Source organism: Lepidothrix coronata, unplaced genomic scaffold (genome assembly GCF_001604755.1).
Source record: "Lepidothrix coronata isolate B3197 unplaced genomic scaffold, Lepidothrix_coronata-1.0 Scaffold396, whole genome shotgun sequence".
In the NCBI taxonomy this organism is placed as follows: domain Eukaryota; kingdom Metazoa; phylum Chordata; class Aves; order Passeriformes; family Pipridae; genus Lepidothrix; species Lepidothrix coronata.
Window position 1 is genome coordinate 106,383 of NW_016690576.1, and position 24,264 is coordinate 130,646.

The following is a 24,264-nucleotide window of genomic DNA, read 5'->3' on the forward strand; positions in this document are numbered from 1 at the left end:
AACTTCATCCTTTTTTTTTTTCTTTAGTTTAAAACCTCTATCCTTGTCCAATCACAACAGATAAATTTCTCTGTAAAACAGACATTCAGAAATAACAGAATGCTCCCACTAAAAAGAAGATGAATCCCCAAAATTGTTCATATAATTCAGTCAAACCTCTTTCAGTGCATCCCTCATGCACGGTGTGGAAGCATCACTGAGATAAGAGACCAGCCTGAATCCTGCCTGCTGTGTCAACATCTTCATAGAAATTCCCCCCAGGTACAAGCTTTGTGGGATTTAATCCTAGAGGACTGATTGATATCACACCCTTCACTGGAGGAGAATTTCACAATCTAAGCATCTCCAGAGGACACAGACAACAGACAGAGGGACGTGGTCTCGTTGGGCACAGAGGATTTCTCCTTGTTCCTTATCTTTATGCTACAATCAAAACCACAACAAGGCACAACCTTCCAGGGGGTTTTAATTGCTCCTGGAAAGGGACTGATACAGTGAAAAGACAGCTTTGTGCAGGCAGCAGGAGGCAGTTTTAGGATCACGTCACTGGGTTTGCTCTGGTGGGTAAGGGCTGGTTTGTTCAGTCAGCACAAACCCCACTGCAGGCTCTGGAAGGGCAACAGGAACCCGGAGCCACAGACCAACACCAGGAATGGATCCATACATTCAGGGCCCTCACCTTCAGCTACACTGTCTGAGAAGTGTGAGATAGGAACGAGTTTCATTTTCAAAGACGAGGATTTTCCAAGCTCTCAACACTCCCGGGTCTGTTTTGATGCAGTCGGGGGGGGGGGGTTGAGCTCTTCTCACAGGGAACAAGCGACAGGACAAGAGGAAACAGCCCCAAGCTGTGCCAGGGGAGGTTTAGGTTGGGTATCAGGGGAAATTTCTTCACTGAAAGGGTTGTAAAGCATTGGAACAGACTGCTCAGGGCAGTGGTGGAATCATCATCCCTGGAGGGATTTAAAAGCTGTGTGGATGTGGCACTTGGGGACATGGGTTAGTGGCAGCCTTGGCAGTGCTGGGTTCCCTGTGGGTCTGTGACAGCCCAAGAGCTGTCACACAGGAAACTCAAACTCCTCATTCAGTGCATCACAATAAGAGAGAGGGGAGAAAATCCCCTCAATTTTCACTGGTGCACAAGCCTGGGGTGCTCAGCACTGGCTAAAAATGACACCACGTTATCAAACTCATTCCAACTGCTGCGAGAAGCAAAGAACAAACAAGGGCAACCTTTAATCCTGGTGTCCTTTGGGAATTAGATTTGTGAGCTCATCCTGTTTGTGTCAGATTTCTGGAAGGGGTCAAAACAATCAAGAGATTCAAACAAAGTCTGAAGTGTCCATCATCCTCAGTGACAAACATCGAGTCCCAGAGAGGAGAAAGTGTTTTCCAACAACACAAAAACTGCCCTGTGAATTTAATCCTTACTAAGCAGGGGAGAAAAGAGGAGAGAAAGACAAGTTGTAACACCCCAATCACATGGAAAACTTCCAATGGGAGCTCCAAACTTCTCAGACCCACAAGAGAAGGCACAGAGTGGACTCTGGGACAAAAAACATCCCTAATTCAAATACTGAGCAATGGATTGAAGAACAACACGGAAGATGTTGGAGCAAGAACACAATTCTGGGATGATTTAGAATAGAAATTAGAGATAAGAGTTGCTGTCTGTGTTGTCTCAACAAGTGGAGAGGGTTGAAGGGTCTGGGCTGATCTGAGGCTGTGCTGCAGGAGTGAGGCAGGTTGTGCATGGCCACAACCACTCACTTCCCCCACTCATCTCTCACAGTTTAATAAAACTGCTTTGCAATGACCCAGCACAAAGGGCCATAAAGGCTCATTCTAAGCCAAGAGAAGGTCGTGTGTCACAATAACACGTGTCACTGAAGGCACAAGGATTTCACTGGCTACACCCACTCAAACCACCCTTAAACTCACCACCTGTAATCAAGGGAAGGATCTTGCACATTCAAAAGCAGACAAGGGGCAACTGCTTCCCCCAGAGGACACTGAGGCATTAAGCAAATCTCCCTTTAGGTCTGTGGTGCCGTGGGTTTTGACAGAGCAATGAAGATGGGTGTGATGACAGCAGCTTCCAAAGCCACAGCACCCAGGTTTTTCAAGCTCACTCACAGGAAAATACCACTCTTACAACCACTGCAGTGATTTATGTTGCAAAAACAAGCATGGAAATGTTCACCCATGCCAGATTTGAGGTTCCTGGGAGGACATGTTAAGATACAAGAAGATAAGACTGTGTTCAGAGCTATTCCTTGGGTAGGGCTGCCAAGCCCTTCCACACCTCATGAACAAAGGCACTGTTCAGTATTTTTTCTGCCTCTTCTGTATCTTCTTGTATTTATTACAAAGCCCCAGAACCCAGAAAGAAACCCAACACCCCTCAGAAGCTCATTGTTCCACGTTCACAGGCCTGACACACATCCACCGTCTGCCTCCCGGGATCAGAGGATCCAACAAATGGGAAGCACATTAACACCGAGCCGGGGCCATTTGGCGAGCGCTGACAGCGCCAGGATCCCAGCCCCTGGAATTCAAACCCCGAGCTCTTTTCTCCGAGCTGCAGCTGCCAAGAGATCACATTTGTGACTGATCTCAGTTGCCTGCGTGGTCAAAGCTCTGTTTATTGCTCCCCACAGGCTGAGGAACCTGGAAGCAGCAAACGCAGCGTGTGGTGCCCGCGGCCACCTGGCAAAGGCTTGGAAAGGGACCCGGAGTGTCTTGTCACAGATGAGGATCCCCCAGGGCTGCCAGGGAGCGGATATTTCCTGCCTGAGCCATGGGATCACTGCTTCACCTGCAGCTCTCTGCTCTCTGCAGCTCCCAGCACTCGTCAGACGCTTCTGCTCTTTCACTGTGCTCATCCCTCGGACCAGGAGGGAATGTTTTCCCTTGTCTGAACAGATTTAGTCAAGAATGTGCCAAGGAAGAACTGCACCACAGTGATACTGGAGGGGGGGAGTGCTGACTATATTTATCAGCAGAGAATTTGCAAGTCAGAGCAGAAATCCACTTGTGTGTTGTTTTTTTTTTTTTTAACTGAAAATCAAGCAACAAAAATACAGTTTGATGGAGGAACTGAATTTTGGCATTTTCTAACAGATTTGATAACCTGTCTTTGCTACCTACCACAAAAGGATAAACTAAACCCAAAACACTTATAACTGCTGTTCCCTGTGTCACTGGTACAATTCATACAATAGGTTTGGAGCACACCTTGATCAACAGGAACAGCACTGCCCTGATAATCTGTGCAGGGTTACTGCTTTCAGCCTGACTGGAAGGGGACAAGGGTGCAGGAAGGGTTCCCAGCTCCACATGGCTCAGAGAGCTCCCAAGACACAGCCCTGCCCTCTCCTCCCAGCATTACATCAGCAGAGCTGCTCCCTGGGAAGATCCAACCCCTTCTGGAACAGTTATGCTGAAACAACGCCAACATTTTACTAAAAGCACAAGCAAACACGAAGGGAGGTATTACTGAACAGGAAAAGGAATCACAGAAGGCATTTCTTTAGGACCAAAGGCTGCAGGGAAAGCTGCTGCCACCACAAGGACCTGCCCCTGAAGGGATGTCCCTTCTCCAAACACACCCACCTGCTGCTCCTGTTTCCTGAGCACTGCAGACAACCCCAGGCCCAGCACCACCCACCTTCCAACTCAACTTGCACTGAACATTTCCATCATACTCCAGTGCTGAATGAGCTGCCTCAGTCCCTGAGGGACAAGCTATCCCAGAGGTTCTAAGGCCCAGTTCCAGTTCTACACTAAACCCCCACGTTACCTGAGTTATTTGATTCACAACAGAAACACTGAAGAGCAGCCCAGCCATGACAAAACCTTTTTTATCTGTTGCCATTGCAAAATACTAGATTGTGACTCACCTCTCAGAAATACCACAAAAGATCAGGATAATCCCAGTCTTGGGAACACTGTGGGAATGTGAATTAAATCAATGCTTTTAAATGCATCAAATTAATACAGGACACAGTTTTTGCTATAGGGAAACTTTAACTGCTTCCTGTAGAGGTGCTGGAGCTGTTTTTAAAGGGTCGAGGCTGCAGTGAGGCAAGAACATTTCCTTAAGAGAGAACTTTAAAGAGGCAAATCTACAAAAGTGTGTTGAACAATTACAGTTATTAAAACTGGCTTAGGACGAGCTGGACCTGGACTCCAAAGCTGGGCAATCCTTCCTCTGAGTCCCTTCCACGTGGCCAGTAAACATCAAACCTTCCCACTGCCCTCTCTGAACTGCCCAAACCCTCCCCAACCCCTGCTATGACCAAGGAAACAGCAGGGTAACCTATTCAGCTTCCCCACATCAAATTAAATGAGATTAAACTACTGGTTTTAGTCTTCCAGACATATCTCTAAAATACTATTGCCTCATATCAAACACACAAGTCCAAAAGAAAAAAAAAAAAATCCAGAAGTTTTCAGCACAATTATTTTTTTTTAAACAAGACTTGTCAAAAAAAATTGACGGGGAAAAGCTGAAGAGCTTACAAAAATATTTTCAACTGTGTGATTAAAATTATACCACTTCTGCACGTCAGTCTCATGGCTTTTCATAATACTCCTTTAACATATTGGGGAAATACTCATTCCAAGAGAAATCATTAGAGTATTTGAATTCAGATTTCACTCAGCCCTCTCATTCCCCTTCTGACTTATGTAACTCCTGATTTATTCACAATCCTCGGGCTCATTTAGCACAGGACTTCACACGAAGGTCAGCCAGTGTTTTTAACCACATCTCTTCTAGTTTCATTTTACCAGCAGAGCACAAAATTCTAGATTATCAACTCCACGTGTTCCCCCAAAGATAAAACAGGCTACAGTCACCATTTTCTCACTTGTCACAGCACAACCATCACATGTCTCTATGGAAAAGTGGCTCCCCAAGCCACACTTCCCAAAATAAAAAAGATCCCTGTCAACTGGCAACCCCCTCTTCTGCTTTTTCACATTCAGTACCCGTTAGCAAGTTGAAGCACCATTTCCAAATATAACACAAGTTGTTTGTGGGGAAAAACAACATGAAAAACATCAGGAGAAGAGATGAGCAGAGGAATGACTCTGCTGAATTCGTTATGAGCGTGTCTGAACCCGGATCCAGCACTGCTGTGGTCACAGTTGACAGCACTCCCCTGCCTGATGCTCCACTCAGCACATCTCCAATTAAATAAAAGATGCAGATGTTTCTTTCTTCCCCAAGTGGCTCAGCTCTTCTCCTTAACAAGAGTTACACCACAAGGCAGCTGCTCCAGTGGGTACAGAACAATTCTGCTTCTGGAATTTTGCTGAGAATGAGCCACTTTGTACCACAACAGCACATTTTTACCACCACCAATTGGTAAGTGTGAATTTTAGGCTGTTCCAGATCCCACCCAGAGGCAGCTCAGCACCCTCACCACAGGATTCCATCCACAGTGGGAAGCTGGGGTGAAGGAAGCTCATTCCAGGGGGCAGTCCTGCAGCGGGAATTTCTTGTTGGACAACACCACAACAGCCTGACTACAGGAAACAAACATTTCTGACTGGCAAGTGTAACGTGGGATTAACTTTGGGATTCACAGAACTAAAGAGGGAGCCCCAGTTCAGATGAACATCTAGAACCAAAAGTGACATAACAAAAACCAGAAAACTCATCCACTTCCCTTCTAATTAAAGTGCATGGACAAAAGATGAATGCAATATGAATTGCATTTATGTAATCTCAGAAGTTTTGAGGGTCTGATGCAAGGGCTCCACATCCACAGCTCAGGGCTTCTTGAAGGGGTTCTGATTCTGCTGCACCTCCTCACTACAGGCTATTTCAGATTCAAGGCTCAAGCACAGCATGAACCAAGAAGAATTAACAGCATAAACACTCCTACATCTCTTTAGAAATCTCTTCTGGTCTTTTCTCAGCAAGGCAGTGTGGAAGAGGGGAAGAACTTTTGTTCTGCTCCCCCATTCTCAGCACACATCAAGTGACTTTGCTCTTCGAACTCCAAGAATAAGATTAAAACTGGATGCAAATGTTTCCTTCCTGACATTTTGTATTTGGATTTTTGGGACAAGTCATGCAAAAAGGTCAGTGGATAATGAAATAAATGCTCCCAACACGATCCTCATCAGTGCCACAGGCTCTGGCTGCTCAGAACTCAGGGAGAAAAGCTGGAGCAGCAGCACCTCTCCATATCCTCTGCCTGCCCAGGACATGGGCTGGAGAAGCTGGATAGGGCACTGCTCCCCTTCCAGAAGGTCAAAGGCATGATGAAATTCCTGCCCATGTTCCAAAGGCTACGTTAGGGAGGTTTCAGCACTGAACTGGGTTTAACTGGATGGGTTATTTTTACTCCTGTGCTCCTGGAGGAGGAGCAGGACAGCCCTCCCAGCCCATCCCCACGACTTGGCTGTAGCTCCCAAACAGTTCACATCACCAGAGCTTCAATAATACGTGAGTAAGAGACGTGGAACAGCTTCAGTGCCGTGAAAGGCACAGTGGGAACATCTAAAGGGGGACAAGTATCAAAGTGCAAATTCCTGCTGGGCCCTTGGGACACGGTGACACCACCATGGGCAGCCCTGGTGTGCTTGTTCCTGGGACATGGTGACACCACCATGGGCAGCCCTGGTGTGCTTGTTCCTGGGACAAGGTGACACCACCGCCCTCCTGCCCCAACTCCAGACCTCCAGTCCCATCATCTGTGTTCAATCCATCACGTCAGTGCCAGCAGCACCTTGGGAACAGGCCCCTGGGCTGTGCTTTGGGATCCACCTGTGGCTGGGATAAGGCTTTACCTTGGTTCAAGTCTGTGTTTCCACACTGGTGACACACGGAGCAACAGGGCACCCAAAAGAGAAAACACACCCAGTTACATCCCAGGAGCCAGAGGCCAAGAGGTGACAGCTACAACCCCATCCTGAGGTTTGGCCCCAGCAGGGACATGACAGGACTGCAGTGCCATGCATTAACCAGAGGAATTTCAGGGAAACCCTGTTAGAGGAAGCCAGAAGCATTAACCACCAACACAGTCCTGCCTGAGAGGTTACAGAGCCTCAGTCCAGGGGATTAACGTGCATTCCCAGAGTTTGTTACCTCTCCACAGTCCTCCAACTGCACAGACACACCCATCTCTAATGGGTTCACTCAGGGAATTCCAATTACAAGCCTCCAGGTCTTCAGACTACAGGTATGGGAACATGGGTCAGTTACTCTGAGCTTCAAACACTTCCAGAGGTTTCTACAGAGACGGGATTCAGTGTCACAGGAAGAATTTAGGGTCGAGACAGCAAGAGGACAAGGTGTTCTGGTTCAAACAGCACTACAGTGTCCCAAGGAGATTGGCTAAATCCCTGACAAACATGCTGGGAACAGAAGTAAGTGAAACCCGTGACATCCCTGTGGAGAAACCAGGAGTGAGCCTCTCCCATCCACGAGAACCTCTGCCACCACCTCCCATCTTCAGGGGGCCCTTTACTCGCCTTCTAACGGCTTCTGACCCCTGAGAGCACACACAGCTCATCAAACTACCTCCAATCTTTAATTCTTTCAATCCCAAAGCACCCAGCCAGCAGAGCATCATCCCAGTTTGGGAGCTGCACTGCTCTGTTAGCGCGTGGGAAGTTAATCCTCCTCCCTCCACGGTAACTCTCACACCACACACACACCCACACCACGTCTAACCTGCACCAGCAAGCGAGGCAGCAGCTTCCACTTCCACACTGCTGAATGTGAAACTTAACAGTGCAACTGTTTGGACATATTAATGATGGAAAGAAAATCTAATCTAGGAACAAAAAGCAGAGATCATTTCGTTACAGACCAAGGTGTCGAAGGTTTCAGACACAGGAGACTGGACTTACCCTGCAGTGACTTTCCCAATCCCTGGCCCAGCTTCCAGCCATGTTTCTGGAGTAAGCGGTGTCCAATATTATCCTGACAGACAGAACAGAGAAAACAAACCAAAAATATTCCAATAATATATTCTTCGCTCCCCGCTGACATTTAAACATGTGATGAGCAAGAGATCTTTCTACATATATATGCATGCAAAAAAAATGCTACTGAAAAGGCAATAGATGCCCAATAAAAGGGAAAGACAAATGTCAAAAATTGCTGGCTAGAATTTTTCCAGGGGGATGGGTATCAGGGACGGTCACTTTCTGATGGTGTGCTGGGCAACTTTTGTGCATCACATTTAAAATAAATAAAAAAATAATAGTAATAATAATAATAAAAAAAAAAGGCAATGTGGGAGAAAATAAAGTGTACCAATAAAAATTGACAGTAAAAAGCATAAAATCAAGCTATTTATACAATCATATCCATCACCTAGACAGCACCACTTAAGATTTTTTTGGTAAAGAAAATCTACAATGTGTTTAGTCATTTTGTTTGTGTGTCAGGCTTTTATAATACTGAGTAAGTTGTAAGTGCAAGACTGCCCCACCACTAGAAACCAAAACACAATCAGAGCAAAATCCAGGCTAGACTTGATTGGGTTTTTTTTATATATGTGTATATATATATATATAAACTAGCATGCAGCCAATATTAAACTGAAAAAACAGTGAGGTTAGTAAAACAAAAAAATAAAATCAATTAAATAAAATGAGCTCAAGCACAGACTGGGTGATGCATTTCACATGTAAACTAACAAAAATACTAAGATGTTAGAATGAAACAGGCCTAGCAATAAGTTAACAGCAAGGAACCATTAGTGCATGTAGGGGAAACAATAAGCATAATGTCTCATCTTCCTAAACAAAAAAGCTATTTTGGAATAAGTGGAAAAGTACTGACGCAGCAATTAAGTGTCAGCTTTTGGAAATCGGGCTGAGCGAGGCTCAGGGTGGAAACTGTTGGGTTTTTCTGCAAGGTTTGTGCCCCCAGACAAAGACCAGAGCACTCAGGGCACCCTCCAACCATCTGAGCTGACAGCTCTGCCCTTGCTGACCAGTTTACCCAGTTAGAAGCAGTGACCAACTGCCAACTCAGCAAAGGAGGACTCTGGGCTGGGACCACGTTCACCTCCTAACCATCAAAAATAAAAATAAAAATAAAATAGGCACTTGGTGGTTATTAATTCTCATAAGGCAAACAACTTGAGATATACAGAAATATCCTGACTTATAACAGGATCCATAACACTGAGGGTACATGGAACCTTAAAAAAGAATTTTTTATATATATATATATGTATGCTGAAGGTTTCTTTAATTAAATAACCAAGTCATCAACAGAAACCAGAGTACCAGTGGTTTTGTCACTCCACAGGGTTTGCAGAACTTTGGTGAATCAGCTTGAAAGGCACAACCTTTCTAAAGATATTGGCTGCATGGATATATTTTTCCTCAAAAAGATGCTATCAAGCATAAATTTTGGAATTTTTCCTGATGTCCCAGTAAAGCCCTGTCTGTCTGCATTTCTCAAGGAATAAGTGCATGTCTTTCCCATAGTACTGGCTCTCCCCCAGGACATAATTAGGGCCCCGTGGGGAAAAAAAAATTTGAACCAGGACAAGTAAAGGAATGTCTTGGGATAAAAGCAATAAACCAAGATGGATCCCCACCACAAACACCACGGAGAGGACTGGGACTGTCTGTCTGTTGGGAAGAGGAGGAAAACTTACCTGCAGGCACAGAGTGCCCAGGCCTGGAGCTCGAGGGGCTGGGATAAGGCACTAATTGTCCTACCCTGACAAAGGATCTTTGAATCCCTCTGTGCTGACAAAAATGGCTGCGTTTCCCCAAAAACCAAAAAAAAAAAAACCAACAACAAAAAACCAAACCAAAGAAAAAAATAAATAAATCCAAAGGACAAGGAGTACTTTGCATCTTGGCCAAGTGGAGATGAGACATTGTGCTGACTGTGTGTGTTATGAATGCACTAAAATAAAGACAGATGAAGCAGAACGCTATTCCAAAAGCAGTGCAAGTGGAGTGAAAGCATTTCCATACGAACCTGGCTTTAAAAACTGGGCTGTCAAAAGAACAGTTAAATGTAACACAAAGTAAGAAACTGTCCAATCACTAATGGTAGTTTTTTTTTTTTTCTTTTGCTTTGTTTTCAATTCACTGCTTGCAAGTAATGTATTTATTAAAGAAGAGTGAAAGCATAAAATAAATTCAACAAGTCAAGACCAGCTGGGAGATTCAAGAGCGGTGTGTTGTGACTGACACAGTGAAGGGGGAAACAAATGTTAAAGGGAAAAAAGAAAAATTTAGAAGGGTTATACACATTAGCACCACTTTTACAGAACCACTCAAGAGGATGGTCGCGAGTTGTTTGACATAAATTGGAATTATGCCTGGACATCGTCCTGTCTCAGTTCCCAGGAAGGGGGTGGTTTTCCCAGCCCAATTTTTTTCCATTTGTTTGTTTACACAGTGGAGCTAATTTTAAATCCTGCTGAATTGAAATGGAGCATCTTCTGTTTCGCTGAATAGGGAGGAGAACTCCGGTAATTTAATATTAATATTTGAGCTGGGACCTGGTCATTAGTCTGCTCATTTCCAGCCACGTTCAGTCTCCTCCCTCCTTTTCCAATGGCTCTGCCGGCCCTCTGACAGAGGCAGACTGACAGAACTGCTCTTCAGTGCAAATGCTGCTCTAAAAATGAAATGACTGAAGGCCAGGCTTGCTGGGCTCCCACGTGGGGCCAGTCTGCAGAGCCTGGGGAGTAGCCCAGGGACCAAAATTTGACATGGAGCAGCGAATGCTGCCACAGCCAGCAGCTTTTTTCATTTAAATTGCATTTTTAAGTGACAGTTCTGTAAAAGTACAGCCTCTTTCACATAGAAAAGATGGTTTTTTTCACAGAAAACCTCCTGTCCGTGTCAAAGGCTGTCATTCCTTTTGAACAGACCATCCTCAGCTGCAGCAGTTTTCCTACAGAAGAGCTGCACTGAGGCACAGAAATGCCACAGCCGAGGAGGGCTGGCACGAGTCTCCTCACTCTCTTCCTCTGCCATCCTGGAGCTCCCTGTGTTACAGCCACAATAAAATTTACTGAGGCAGCCAAAACAGGTGTCCCAATAGGTGTTTGAGTGAGCAAGGGGGCTCTCCTGTACCACCCAAGGGGGTGGGCACCCAGCCGTGGGGGCTGTGGGTGCTCCGTGCAGGCAGAGCAGCTCTGGGTGGAACAACTCACACCCCCCAGCATTATCTCACCCCTCTGGAGCTGATCACCAGTGATCATTTCTATTCACAGATGGAGAACTTGGCATTAATGACAGAGCATAACTTTTCCAAAGGGTATAGGAAATGCAAGGTCTTGACTGCACGAAACCCTCATGGAGCTAGGGAAAAACCTCATCCCAAGTGAGAGGCTCCACCAGCTCAAACTGGGCTCCTCAGTTCCCCATCCTGTGCCCTCACAAGATGCCCTTGGCTGCTTTCCACAGGGATCAGTGATTCCTAAGTGGGATATCCCCAGCAGAAATTTCTGACAAAGGTTCTGGCCAACAGGAAAAGAAATTGCTTCAAATTCAAACATCTGGAGGAGAACGCAAAGGTTTTGGTGACGCCTGTGGGGTGATGCTGAGTTATGGATAAACCACAGCACTCGTTTTGCCTGACAGGTTTTCCATGAGATCCCCAGGGACTGTATCCCCACTGCCCACCCCGGCACGGGCAGGAACCATTCGTCTCTTGAGTGGATTGTAAGCTGTGCTCACTGTGTATGGAGGAATCTATAAGCAAGGATCGGATGCTACTGGGTGAACCCATGCAAACAAGAGGTTGAAAAGATTCCCAAAACAAAACCTAGAGCTCACTACAGATGACACAATGAAGACCAGAGAGAAAAGCCAAATAGTAATGCTACACCATTCAGCTTCCAGAAGCACATTATTTATAGCGCTGTCCACATATGGCTGCTGCTAAATGTCAAATCAGCAGCCTCATCAAATGACACTTTGGAACTAGTGGAGTCCACAGATCCGTACAGATTTCCAGTGCGACACAGCCCGGCCCCGGCTCGGCCAGGCTCCAGCAGCCCGTGGTGCCAGACACCACCGACTGCAGCCTGGGACGTGGGGAGCTCAGGGACCTCCTCTGTGCCCCAGCAGCATTAGAGAGAGGGGAAAGGACATTTGTTAGTCAGGACAAGGACAAACTAACAAGCTCCAGGGTGAGTGGGGGGTTCCCAGCGTGGCCTCCAACCTGCAGCGGTGCCGGCGGGGGTGGAGCCCTGACACTGCCTGCACGGGGACGGGGCTGCTCCGGGGGGCTCTAGGGGGGTCTAGTGCTGCCTCCTACTCCATCTGCACTGCTGGGACGAGGCAAACCAGGAATTCACAGCCAAGAGATTCGATAAACAAGCAGAGATAAGGAATTAACCTGAAGAAAATCTGGATTCTGTCCAAGCTGCAATACTTTGTGACTTCCCGTTCGGGTACCTGAACTCAGTGCACTCAAAATACTTCAGAACAAACACATGCAGCTTCTGGGATCTAAAAAAAGGGTGAAGTGCTCTGATTTTTCAAGGACATCAGACAGCAGTGGTTGCACTGACGTGAACAGCCAGTGTAAGTGCAGCATCTTTCAAACCACAACAAGAAAAAACGTTACTTGTGGGGGGAAAAAAAAAATTATCAGTATTTGCAGCTCTGAAGAGTCCATTGATATGAAATATTTTCTTCAATTTAGTAATGGAAAATAGCTGGCACTCGTTCAGGTCCATCCCTAGCTCCTGGCAGCTCTGTTTTCCATAAATGTACTCTGGTCAGAGTCGCATGTTTCAGTCCAGACATCTTTGGCCTAAACTCGCTGTACACAGCAGGATTTCCACAGGAACAAAAACACCAGTAGGCTAATTGAGGACACGTTTCAACATTGTAATGATCTGTAGACTCCCCAAACCTATTTTTCCAGCCACCTTTGAGTTGCATGCTGTAGCAGTACAGTCAGCACCTCTCAACAGATAATGCTGCAGAGATGGATCTCACGTCAGCTGGGAATGTCGCTCGGACACGGCACGGGAAACCCTCCACCCCAGGATCTCCAAGCACAGCCACCCGTGGGCTTTGGAGCATTTCCACGTCACTAACATGTGGGAAGCTGCATTTCAGAGAATATATTTAATCCACCCTTCAGTCTGTAGAATAACCTTAACCTTCTGACTGGGGAGTGCTTTGATCTGCCGTGGCTGTAAACACAGGATGGTTCACCGTCCAAACTGTTTCCACACTGTGAAGCAGAGGCTCACTCATGACTCTGAGCAGATTCCTTGGAAAAGGCCAGTTGGATTGCTAACAGAGAATCGGTAAACAATTATAAACCAGTTTGTTAATACTGAAATATTGTTGAAATAATATTTAGTTGTGTGGTAGTTTCAAAATATAGACTCGCTCTTACTCCCTCCCTCTCAATTTCAGCTCTGGGTGAGCAAACAGCTTAAAATACAAGGAGGAAAAAAAATTATAAAAAAGCAGAATGAACATCCCTTTCCTGGTGAAAAATCTTGCAGAAGTGCCCCACTGAACCCTGTCAAGAAAACTGCTCCTTCTGTTAACGTGTGTAATCTGCCAATTCAAAAAGCACATTGGTCATTAACAGTGTGGAAGGAAAAATCACCTCCACAGGTGCCAGGAAACTTGGACACTCCCCAGATGGAGAGTTTCTTTTAAGAACCAACAATGTATTCTGCAAAGACCACATGAGGATGAACTCCAAAAGTGACCAGGTTGTTCCTGACACTGGGCTTGTCCATGAGGCCAAAAAAACACCCCATGCAGCAACCACAGCTTTGAAATCCTGGGACAAGGACACTGGCACAGTTGCCCAGGGCAGGGTGGAGTCGCCATCCCTGGAAGTGTTCAAAAAACGCCTGGATGTGGCATTTGGGGACATGGGTTGGTGGTGGCCTTGGCAGTGCTGGGGGAATGGTTGGACTCAATGATCTTAGAGGGCTTTCCCAATCTTAATGACTCTGTGATTCTCTTATTGCAGACAAAAGAAGAGTGAAACAAACTGTATTTTGAAGAAAAATTTGAGGTTTTAACTCCTCCTCCTCCCAAAACAAGACATTCTCTTGTACTCTTTACCCAACTGTTTTCAAATATAACCATTAGGCTGAACTGTACCTACCAAAAAGTTGTAAAGATTAATAATGTCCTGACATTTGGATGGTGAGAGAGATATATATGAATAAAATATTACAGCCATAATTTAATTTAATTTTGCTGCTGCAGTTCAACATTAATCAAACTGCACAAAGCATTACTCCTACAGATGCTGTGAGGTGCACTGTGAGCCCACATGCCCTCACTGCTGGGCTCAGGGTACCTGCTCGTGGTTTAGGCATCATTCCCTTGGGAACACCAGAGATGTGATCTGTGACCCCTTCTATTCCCCTCTTTGGGAAAACACTTTTGGAAATCAGATAACCAGTCTAGTCTGCAAGCAGCATTTGAATGTTTTGAAATTCTAATTTCCAACGTGGCCCAGAGTAGGCTACCAACAAGTACTTCCCATTACATTTACATCAGGAATCCAGCTTGGCATTTTAATTAAAATCACCAGGTAAGATTGAAGCATTCAGGGGAGCTTTGGGTAGGAATTCCCATCTCTGCAGCATTATCTCATGCGTCATCAATTACTGCCATGCCTAAATCTAGCATCATGCCAGCACATTAAGACAGTAGGTACTATATGCAGTGTTCACTGGACCAGAAGAACAGAAATAAGAAGGGGGAAAGGAAACCCTAGAGAAGAAATTAAAAAAGGCAGACCGTGCAATACAAACCAGATCATGGCTGCTTAGCTAATATGGGCCAACTGCTGCGGAAGAAAAACGTCGAACACCCCAAGTTGTGTAAATTTTTTTGGTAAACATCTAAACACGCACACAAACACACACAACACCAACCTACACACCGACGAGAAAGAGAGACTGAGCTTCTGCTAACACTTAGTGCCTCCTGAGTGCTGACTACGGGGGAGAAACTTTCATAACGGATCGGGGGAAAGAAACACTTGACAAGGTAATTCCTTAACAAAAATCTGGGCTTAATCAGAACGCCACTGAGTGTCCCTGGATTAGTCACTACGAGTTTTCTTGTTTCTGCAAGAAACTGAAACTAAAACTCAAGTGTGCCAAACTTGGGTCCATTTTAGGCTGAACGAGCTCAGTTTAGGCTGAACAAGCTACTGTGCCTAAAACCAGCAGAAGGGGCTTTGCAAAGAGCAAAAGAGTCAAAAAGCTCCTTTTTTTTTTTAGCTCCAAAAAGCTTAAAAAGGTAAAACTAAATAAAACTTAATTTTTCCCCGTCTTATGGGGGAAAATATATTCCACACCTAATTAAAGGTAAAGCAACTTTACAGAAAGGCTCAGGGCAGTTTCAGCTCTGTGGGGAAGGACTGCTGGACTAACACTGATCCCTCTCTCCACGCTCCAGGTGTCGTTCTAACACTTTTACACACCAGTAGTTTTCCAAAAATATAAACTAAAAAGGAGCAAAATACATTTAACTACACTATCCCATCAGGTTTGCATAGGAATTAAACTGATTCTTCAAAGAAAAGTATAAAAACTTAAAATAAATACCTATGAATGAATGTATTATTTTAATTAAGTCCTGAAATATCACGTCGAGCTCGAATTTAAACTCACCTATGGTTTTAGAACTAAGTCAAGATTAAATCCCAGGCCCACTTAAGCTCAGCATGCAATTTACCACCAAAAATTAACCCTGACTGCCACCAAGGTGCCCACTCCTCTGAGATTTGACTGCATTCACATCAAGTACCATCCGATCACGGCCCAATTCCGGGTGGGATGGGGGTGCTGATAAGTGGGGGGGTCTTACCGATTCGATAGGCTTGTCTAGAGATGCCTGTTCTATCTCCAGGTGCCCCTCTTCATACTGATCAAAGTGATTGCCCTGCAAGAGAAAACAAGGGTCAGCTCCCACAGCACAGCACACACTGCCAACACTTCCGTTTTGGGAGTCAGGTTTGGCTACAGTGACATATTTTATATAATTCTGCTAAAAAATAAACTTGTTAAACCCGAGCTCAACTCAGTGTATCAGCTATAAGGACAAAAAAAAAAACCCTAAAAAATAAGTCAACTTGATGATAATCATAAATTGTAGAAGTTGGCAAAACATCATACATTTACACTGACAATACTTCTGGGTTTTTTTACTTAAGAAAGTCTGTGAAAACACTGAGCACAAGCAGCAGTGCCAGCCTGGAAACCACACCGGACAAGAGGCAGCAGGAATTGACCCTCCCACCACTACAAAGGGCTTTTGCAAGGCTTTCCCGGCAGCAGGAAATCCAAACTGCTCCAGGGATACATGAGATTTCACACACCTTAAATCAACTAAACCTCACAGTGGTACCAAAGGAAACCTGTCCCTGTGCCCACAGTGCTTGTCCATGGTTTGGAACAGCCCTTCCCACAAATTTAGGTGGCTGCACAGTGATCTGGCAGTGATCTGTCCATGGGAGTGATCCCCCAACACAGTTTTGACCTCAAACAACCCCCTCCCCCACCAGCTGACCACCAACCCCCAAATGGCAAAACTGGATCTTCCCACTTTTTTGGCTGGATAATGAGCATACAGGATTCCTGAGCTGGGAAGGCAACGGCAGCCCTGTCCTCCAGGATGACTGATGGTGCTGGAACACACCAGGGAAGGGCCATTTCAGGAAAAACAAACATCTCCACTGCAGCTCTGCCATAGCTTTCGAGGTTTCTGAAGCCTCAAATTCCTGAGATTGCAAACAGGGTGAACCATTTCTGGCTGTTCAACAGGTCCATGATGTAACAAATCCACATGAGCACAGACCTGGAAAGGGAAAACTCGGACTTCCTAGCTATAAACCCAGAAGGAAAGAGGAGAGATTCCTGCAGCTGGGATGGGCCCAAAAGCCACTGAAGGGGGTTGTTTCAGCAGGCTCGCCCACATTCCCAGGCTCTGCTCAGCATCACAGGAACCCCAGGAGGTGCCAATCCTTGGCTGTCACCCTCCACTCCTCCCCCAGGCCCCCCAGTGCCACTGGAGCCTCCAGCTGCTCTGTGCACTCCAAAACCCTGGCAGGTTTTATTTGCATCCCAGCTCCACAATCACTTGGAGGAGGAACACACACACCACTGCCAAGAGAAACATGCTGTCACCCTCCTCCTTTCTACCAGCACTAACTTTTCCTTCTGCAGGAATTTTAATGGAAGCCGGCACGTCAAAGAGCAAACTGCCGTTAACGGACCGACGGCTGGAATATCACAAGCCTCCCAAAATCCTCTGGAAGGAGTGTTTGCATCCAGCAATGCAAATCTGCAAGAGACCATCCTGACTGAAACCTGGTGCCAAGAGAACATGCTTTGATGCTGGTGCCCCAACTTCCAGCCCATCCATCATCTGGAGTCCCCGGTGGTAATTCATCCCGGCCACGCTCTGCTCCCAGGCGGCATCTTTCCCACGGCCTCTCCAGAGCAAATTTGGGGCTTAATCTGCAGGCAGAAATCCACTCCCAGCTTGCCTTTTTTTTTTTGTTGTTTTGGACAGCCTTCAAGGAACAAGCTGAAGGCAAACTTACCATGCACGAGCAGTCGCTGGGCTGCTTTAAAAAGCCAAAACCCCCCGGGGTGTGGATGGACAGACTGTGCGTGGCAGTGCTGAGGAGCCCGGGAGCCCAGCACGGAGCAGACACCACAAAACCTGCCCCAATGGCCCAGGGACACGGCCCAGACTCCCAAAAACCAGCGCCCAAGAGAACAAGAGCAGCCAGGAGTGCACATGCTGCTTACACTGGCAACAACACACAGCTAAACTTCATGTATTTAAAAATTAAACCCATGTAACATTAATTAACACTTGAAACCCTCTCAGCACAAAGCAGACACCTCCTTTCACTCGCTGCCTGCAGGTAGCTCAGAACACGTCACTAAATTACCTGGAACAAGTGAAATATTCCTGCCCACTCCCTGGCTCCTGCAGAGCACTGCCTGCCAAGACACTGAGAGCTGTTTTCACCAAGGCAAGGGTCAACCCCAGTTCGAGAGCAGCAGGTCTGGCTGCTCTGAGGCTTCACTACTCGCTTTCTCAGTGCTTAAAACAACATCTCCTCCCAGCAACTGTGCAAAAGGCTGAGCACTCCCTGTGCTCAGGGAAATGAGAGAGCAAATAAACCATTCTCCCCAAGCTCTGGTGATCCCACCACTACCCACTCCATATATGTTGGGGGTTATTTTAGATATTTGTATTTTTGGAGAGTTTAGTATCTACTTGTTCCTGGTAACAAGTAGGGATGGGTTGCTTGTTTTTACAAAGAGCAGCAACACTAACACCAGAATTTTCCATAGAGGCAGGTGCTGCCTGTCTCCTGGAATTCATGGGCACACAAATGCCAGCAAGCACAGGGGACAGGCCCCATGGGAATGCTGACAACCTGCTCCTGTGCCTGTTCCAGGCTTGGCAATTCCAGGCTTCAGGATAACAAAGTGTCCAAAATGAGCTGAAATCAGTAGTCATCGCAGAGACTGCTCTTTATTTATCAGTACTTAAAATAAATGATAAAGGAATTTTTTCTTTCCACCATTAAGTGACTCATCCTGGAAAAAGGCAAGTGGACAATCCAATGGTCACAGTGGGGTTGGATTTTTGGGGGTGTTCAGGCTGGGGGTGCCCTGTGAGGGAGGAGTGAAAAAAGGGTTCTATGGCCACAACAAACAGCTCGTTAAGGCAACACTCTCTGCCACTGTGGGGATCCCAGGCCTTCTGGAGCTGGGACTTGGGGGGCTGGAGGCAGCACAGTCTGTCCCTTTGCCTCCTCGTCCCTGGAGCTGGCTAAGGAGCAAGTTGGGGGGAATTCCATCTGTTTTCCCTCTTTTGCAATCCTTCAGCCTGGCACATCGAATGGATCCATGTAACAGTTCTGTTTTGCTGTACCTTCAGACAATGAATCAGAGGAAGACAAAATACTTTAACATTTAAATCCAACAATTAATTAAGCTCTAAACGCTGAATGTTGAGAATAAACTACATTTCTGGCAAACACGAACCACAAGCACAGATCACATTTCAGTATGATTTTGATCTGTGTCTTTTGCAGACTTGAGGGATGATTCCCTCTTCAGAGGAAACCTGTAGGTGAAAAGAAGGATTCAATCCCTATGATGCCCCTCCATTTTACAGCTGCCTGTATCAGGCTCTCTCACTTCTGCTTTGTGAAATAAGATGTGTTGCACTGTCCCCTTCTCACAGACACTCCCTCCATCCACCCCAAAATACCAGAGCAAATTCAATGAGAGGCTTCCACTCCAGCAGCATTTATTGCTCTCACTTTGTGCTACCTCTGCTGGTGCTTCACTACAACCACACTGAAATTCAATATATTTCACTACTTCATGAGGAACAAGGACAAGCCTCCAACATCTAAACACTCCTCACACACCACTTGGCTCCTTGTTGCACTCGTCTCCAGGAGCCAACATATGTTTGTGCCCTGTGATTTTTTGTGTAATATCATCTGAACTTTGGCTCACTACCCACTCTGGTTCCTCAGTCACATGTTCTCTGCTCTCTCCCCCACTTTCCCATTGTTTGATCCTTGCCTGAAGCTCTTGGCCAAACCTTAAGTCCTGGAGCCCTCACACGCTGAACCATTGAGTTATGAACACGGCATTTAAAAAAATCAACCAACAAAAGCTGCCTCCATGCAGGGTTTCAGACCCCCGTCCTCCCTTATTTGGACTGGAAATACTTCAGAGCCCTGGTCCAATAAATGTAATTTTGTCCCAGATTAAACCCAGTGGAGTCACTGCATTTCCTGGGACAATTCATAGCTCAAATTCAAAGCTGCTGCTTTCCCGCTCACAAGATCCCAAATGTTTTAACAGTGAGACCCAGTTGGTACCATTAAAAAAAGAATTTAGGACCTTAATTACACTTTCATCCCAAAATCATTAGTGGCAAGAATTGCTGCCAATAAATGATTCAGTGAAAGTGAAATGAATTGTTGATTTAAGCCCATTTATCAAAGTTTAATATCCCAGAATTCACTCCCTCCCCAACACAAGGCACCTTTCCAGGAAGGTGGGCAAAGACAAAGCACATAAGGACACACAGAAATTACCAGGAGGGGAAACCCTTCCAAAGAATCTTCATGACAACAGTGCAGAAGAAAATCTGCTCCCTCTCACACCCCAAAGGGTGTATCCAAAACCAGAGCAACTGCCTGCATTCCTAAGTCACCTAAAGCATCACCAACACAAAGGGCAAGGAATGATGAGTCACTTCAGCAGCTTCAAGGCCATCAGACCGCCCTGGACATTAATCACTGGACTGCTCCCTGGATCTGCCCGATCACAGAGCACATGAAGATGTCAGCGAGCAGAACACATCCCACACAGTGCTCAATCCTGACAGGAATTAGTGCTTTCCCCAATGAACAGCCCTAAGTTATCCGTGTATTATCCCAAAAGCCTCCAGCCCAGCAGCTGGGCCGGCGCTCAGCGGAGATGGGAACAGGCTCCAAGAAAGGAGCAGGACAGTGGAGATGGGAGTGCAGGGTTTTCCTCTCAGGATGCTTCCCTTCAGCTGTCCTTCAGCCCCACCGGAGCTCAGCCACACCAGCCTGGTGGTTATTAACACCAAAGATGATGCCGTGAGTTACAAAACCCAGCAAAGTCCAGCAGGAAGAGCCCAGAATGGGAAAACCTGTGGAAAGAACCGCCTGCTCCCCAAACCACAGCGCCTTCAAGGGAGGGAAATAAGGAAAGGTTCTGGCATAAACCCCCGTGGCTCTGCCTGGGAGCATTAAACCAGGGATGGCTGGAGTGGGAACAGCCAGAATGCAGCTGCTGAGACGTCACAGCAGAAACAATCTATTTATGTCCCTGCTGGATTTCAGGACGGGCTCAGGAAGGCACTCCAAGGCTGGTTCGCGTGACCAGGACAATAACAATCGAAATAAAGTAATTTTGCAGAAAAGCCTTGACTATACTCACTGGTATTATTCCTTAAATGCGCTGGAAAAGAGCACAGCATGATCGTGATTGCTTAACTGCACTTGAAAAGAGCACAGCGTGCTTCCTTAGATATTCAAAAATTAGTTTTACGCTGGGAGAGTTATCAGAAGAAGACTCGAAAAAATCACATTTATACTGCATTTACTCTAAAAAATGGAATTTTAAAACACAAAAGCAAATCGGCACCACTTCTGCATATCCCATTTATCCATCATTTCAATCAATAAATCTTAAACTCTAAAAATATAAGTCGAGCAATAAAATTTAGGGTTGTTAACCACAAGTCCCACTTGAAAACATTTAACCAAGCCCACTCCCCATTCCCAAAAGCCCTGCAGCCATTAGGCTGTGAACCAGCGGCTGAGACACCAAGAATATCCAAAAAGAGAAATGAGTACCCACAAAAAAGGCTGTTTTCTAGTGTGAATAAAGTCAGGGCAGACTGTGTGAGCTCCAGATCCCGCAATATTTTCCTCCTGGAGCTGGGAAGCACAGCTGACATTTCCTGCAGCCCTCCCGGGATGGGTCAGCACAGATGCAAGGTCTGAGCTCAGGGAACCGAAGCAGCATCTGAGCACAAGTGAGCAAATGCCAAAATCCTCCCTCCCTGCACGCACAGGGCACCTTCCCGAGCAGGGGGGAAAGAGACTCAGGGATTCCAGAAGGAAATATCCTGTTAAACGTACAGTTTTCTTTTCTAAAGGAGAGGGAGCAGTCACAAGACCTTCAGAAGATAAGGCACCTTATCATCCTTTCCCTTTTCCCAAAGCTGGCTCCCAGCACTCCTGCCAACACTGCCCAGCCAGGACAGCCGTGAGAACACTGCCTGTGCACCACCAGTGCCGCGGCCAAGCCAGGCTCAGGGACTGCTCTGCTGGACCTGACTCCTTCCTGAGCAGGAATGTCAGCAAACCATCGACACTCGCCTCGTTTTGTACTCGGTCCTCTTTTTACAAACCTTTCTGGCTGGAGCAGCTGTTTCCAGACCCTCCGGTTTCACTTCCCCACACACCGCCCAAGGGTGAGACAAACCAGCACCTGCAGCTGAGAGGGACACGTGGGACACACAGGAGAATAAAAACCCACTCCAGGCACGGATGAACTGTGAGAGGGAGAAGTGACAAGGTCTGCCAGTGCTCCTCTGATTTTGTTTTTGTGGGGCTCTATCCCTGCCATCACACCGACCTCAGCAGAGAATTTCAGCCAAGAGAGGGGAAAGGGAGGGTGCTAAACCCAAACCCAGCTCACCACGACTGATTAAGTGTTTGTCACACACAGTCAAAATGTAACGGGTTTGTAACATCTCTGCAAGACCCACACGCCCCTACACGCACTGACTACAGATCACAGCAGTAATTCCTGCTGCCCCTTCCAGCTCGGCAGGACCTGATGACTCCATAGGATGGAGGAGCTCCAAAACATAATTGATGCAGACAACCGTGTTGATGTTTAGAAATCCATCCAGAGAATTCAAAAACAACTCCAGGAAAGCGTAGCTTAGATCAGTTCTTGAATATTCATCATGCACCCAGGAGAAAATACATGTTCAAGACCAACATGCTCCTAGAAGGTAGATCCATCCAACCCTGGAAACTTTCTTGGATTAATTTTAAAGGCCACGTGGGTTTTCAAAGCTACAAAAAGCAATACAAAAGCAATTTTGTACTGGCACCTGGAAAGCCTTTGTTAATGCTTCCCAGAACAAAACCATCCTTTTTCCTGTTGTTCCCTGCAGTGTCTGTAAAGACACACACAAAAAAATAATCAGTGATCCTTTCCAAACCACACAGAGGTGAAACATTCCCAAACAACACGTTCTCACTGTTAGAAATCTCTTTCCCAGTCCCTTCCCTGTATATAAGCAACACAAGAGGGAAGTACGGACACAGCACATCTGCACACCCCCCAAACAGCTGAATATTTACAGTCAACATCTTGTGAAAGCTGCAGCAAAACCTCATTTTCGGCAGACACACACATCAATTATTCTGAGAGTACTTAACAGGAAAATCCTCTCAAGTCAATACAACAAAAGCAATCACTTGAGACTCGGAGATGAATTTAAATTGGCACCGTTTGAAAGAAACACCTTGGAATTGCACGCTGAGAAGCTGATGGCACCTTTTGTTTACCAAACTAAAAATTAATTTTGATGGCAAAGCTCTACCTGTTAAGTCCAAAAACACTGAAAAACCACTCACCAGATCTGGTTTAAACCAGGAAAAGGTGCCTATGAACACCCACCTAGAGCTGTCCAAATAAAAACACATTCTACAGATAAACAGCTTGTACCACAAGGAGTGGGAGCCAGAGGCAGGTCCCTGCTTTGCATAATTTGGCACCAAACAAGAACAATTCCATGTCTTCCAGATTCCTTCTGCTGCACCAACGGCAGCTGGGGATCTGTTCCAGCACACAGGGATGCTCTGCAGTCCTTCACAGCTGCACCCAAGAGCATCAGCACTGGCCTCACCCAGTTTCTCTTTGCCATTTGTTAACACGCCTCGATGCAGAAGGTGCTGCAGCTTCCAGCACCCACATCTTCATGGCTAAGCAGGACTTCCAGACAATTACAGAGTCATGGAATGGGTTGGGAAGGACCTTAAAGACCACCTCATTCCCACCCCCTGCCATGGGCAGGGACACCTTCCACCAGCCCAGGTTGCTCCAAGCCCCATCCAACCTGGCCTTGGACACTTCCAGGGACGGGGCAGCCACAGCTTCTCTGGGCACCCTGTGCCAGGGCCTCCCCACCCTCACAGGGAGGAATTCCTTCCCAGTATCCCATCTAACCCTGCCCTCTGGCAGTGGGAAGCCATTCCCCCTTGTCCCCAGTCCCTCTCCAGCTCTCCTGGAGCCCCTTTAGGCCCTGGAAGGGGCTCTCAGGTCTCCCTGGAGCCTTCCCTTCTCCAGGGGAACCCCCCCAGCTCTCCCATCCTGGCTCCAAAGCAGAGGAGCTCCAGCCCTCAGAGCAACCCTGTGGCCTCCTCTGGACTCACCTCATCAGCTCCATGTCCTTCCTCTGCTGGGAGGCAGCTCTGCAAGGGGCAGAGGGGCAGAATCCCCCCCTCCCCTGCTGCCCACGCTGTGGGGTGAGCCCAGGACACGGGGGGGTGTCTGGGATGCCAGAGCACATTGCCAGGGCACGCTGAGCTTCTCATCAACCAACATCCCAAATCCTTCTCCTCAGGGCTGCTTTCAATCCATTCTCCCAGAGTGCCTGGATTGCCCTGACCAAGGGCAAGACCTTGCACTTGGCCTTGTGGAACTT

General features: G+C 46.6%; 1 protein-coding gene across 5 annotated transcripts in view; it reads right to left on the minus strand.

Annotated features, from left to right (window-relative positions):
• The window catches only part of GPATCH8 (G-patch domain containing 8), a 54,571-nt gene that overhangs the window by 23,510 nt on the left and 6,797 nt on the right, over positions 1–24,264 (minus strand). For 2 of the 5 annotated variants that reach the window (XM_017839297.1, XM_017839298.1), the window contains exons 2-4: positions 15,823–15,897; positions 9,974–9,991; positions 7,873–7,945 (exon numbers count right to left, since the gene is read on the minus strand). Coding sequence is in view for 1 of the 5 variants with exons in the window: in XM_017839296.1 (XP_017694785.1) it covers positions 7,873–7,945; positions 15,823–15,897 (148 nt within the window). In the remaining 4 variants the exon portion in view is untranslated. The other 3 variants (XM_017839296.1, XM_017839299.1, XM_017839300.1) reach the window with 3 other exon arrangements.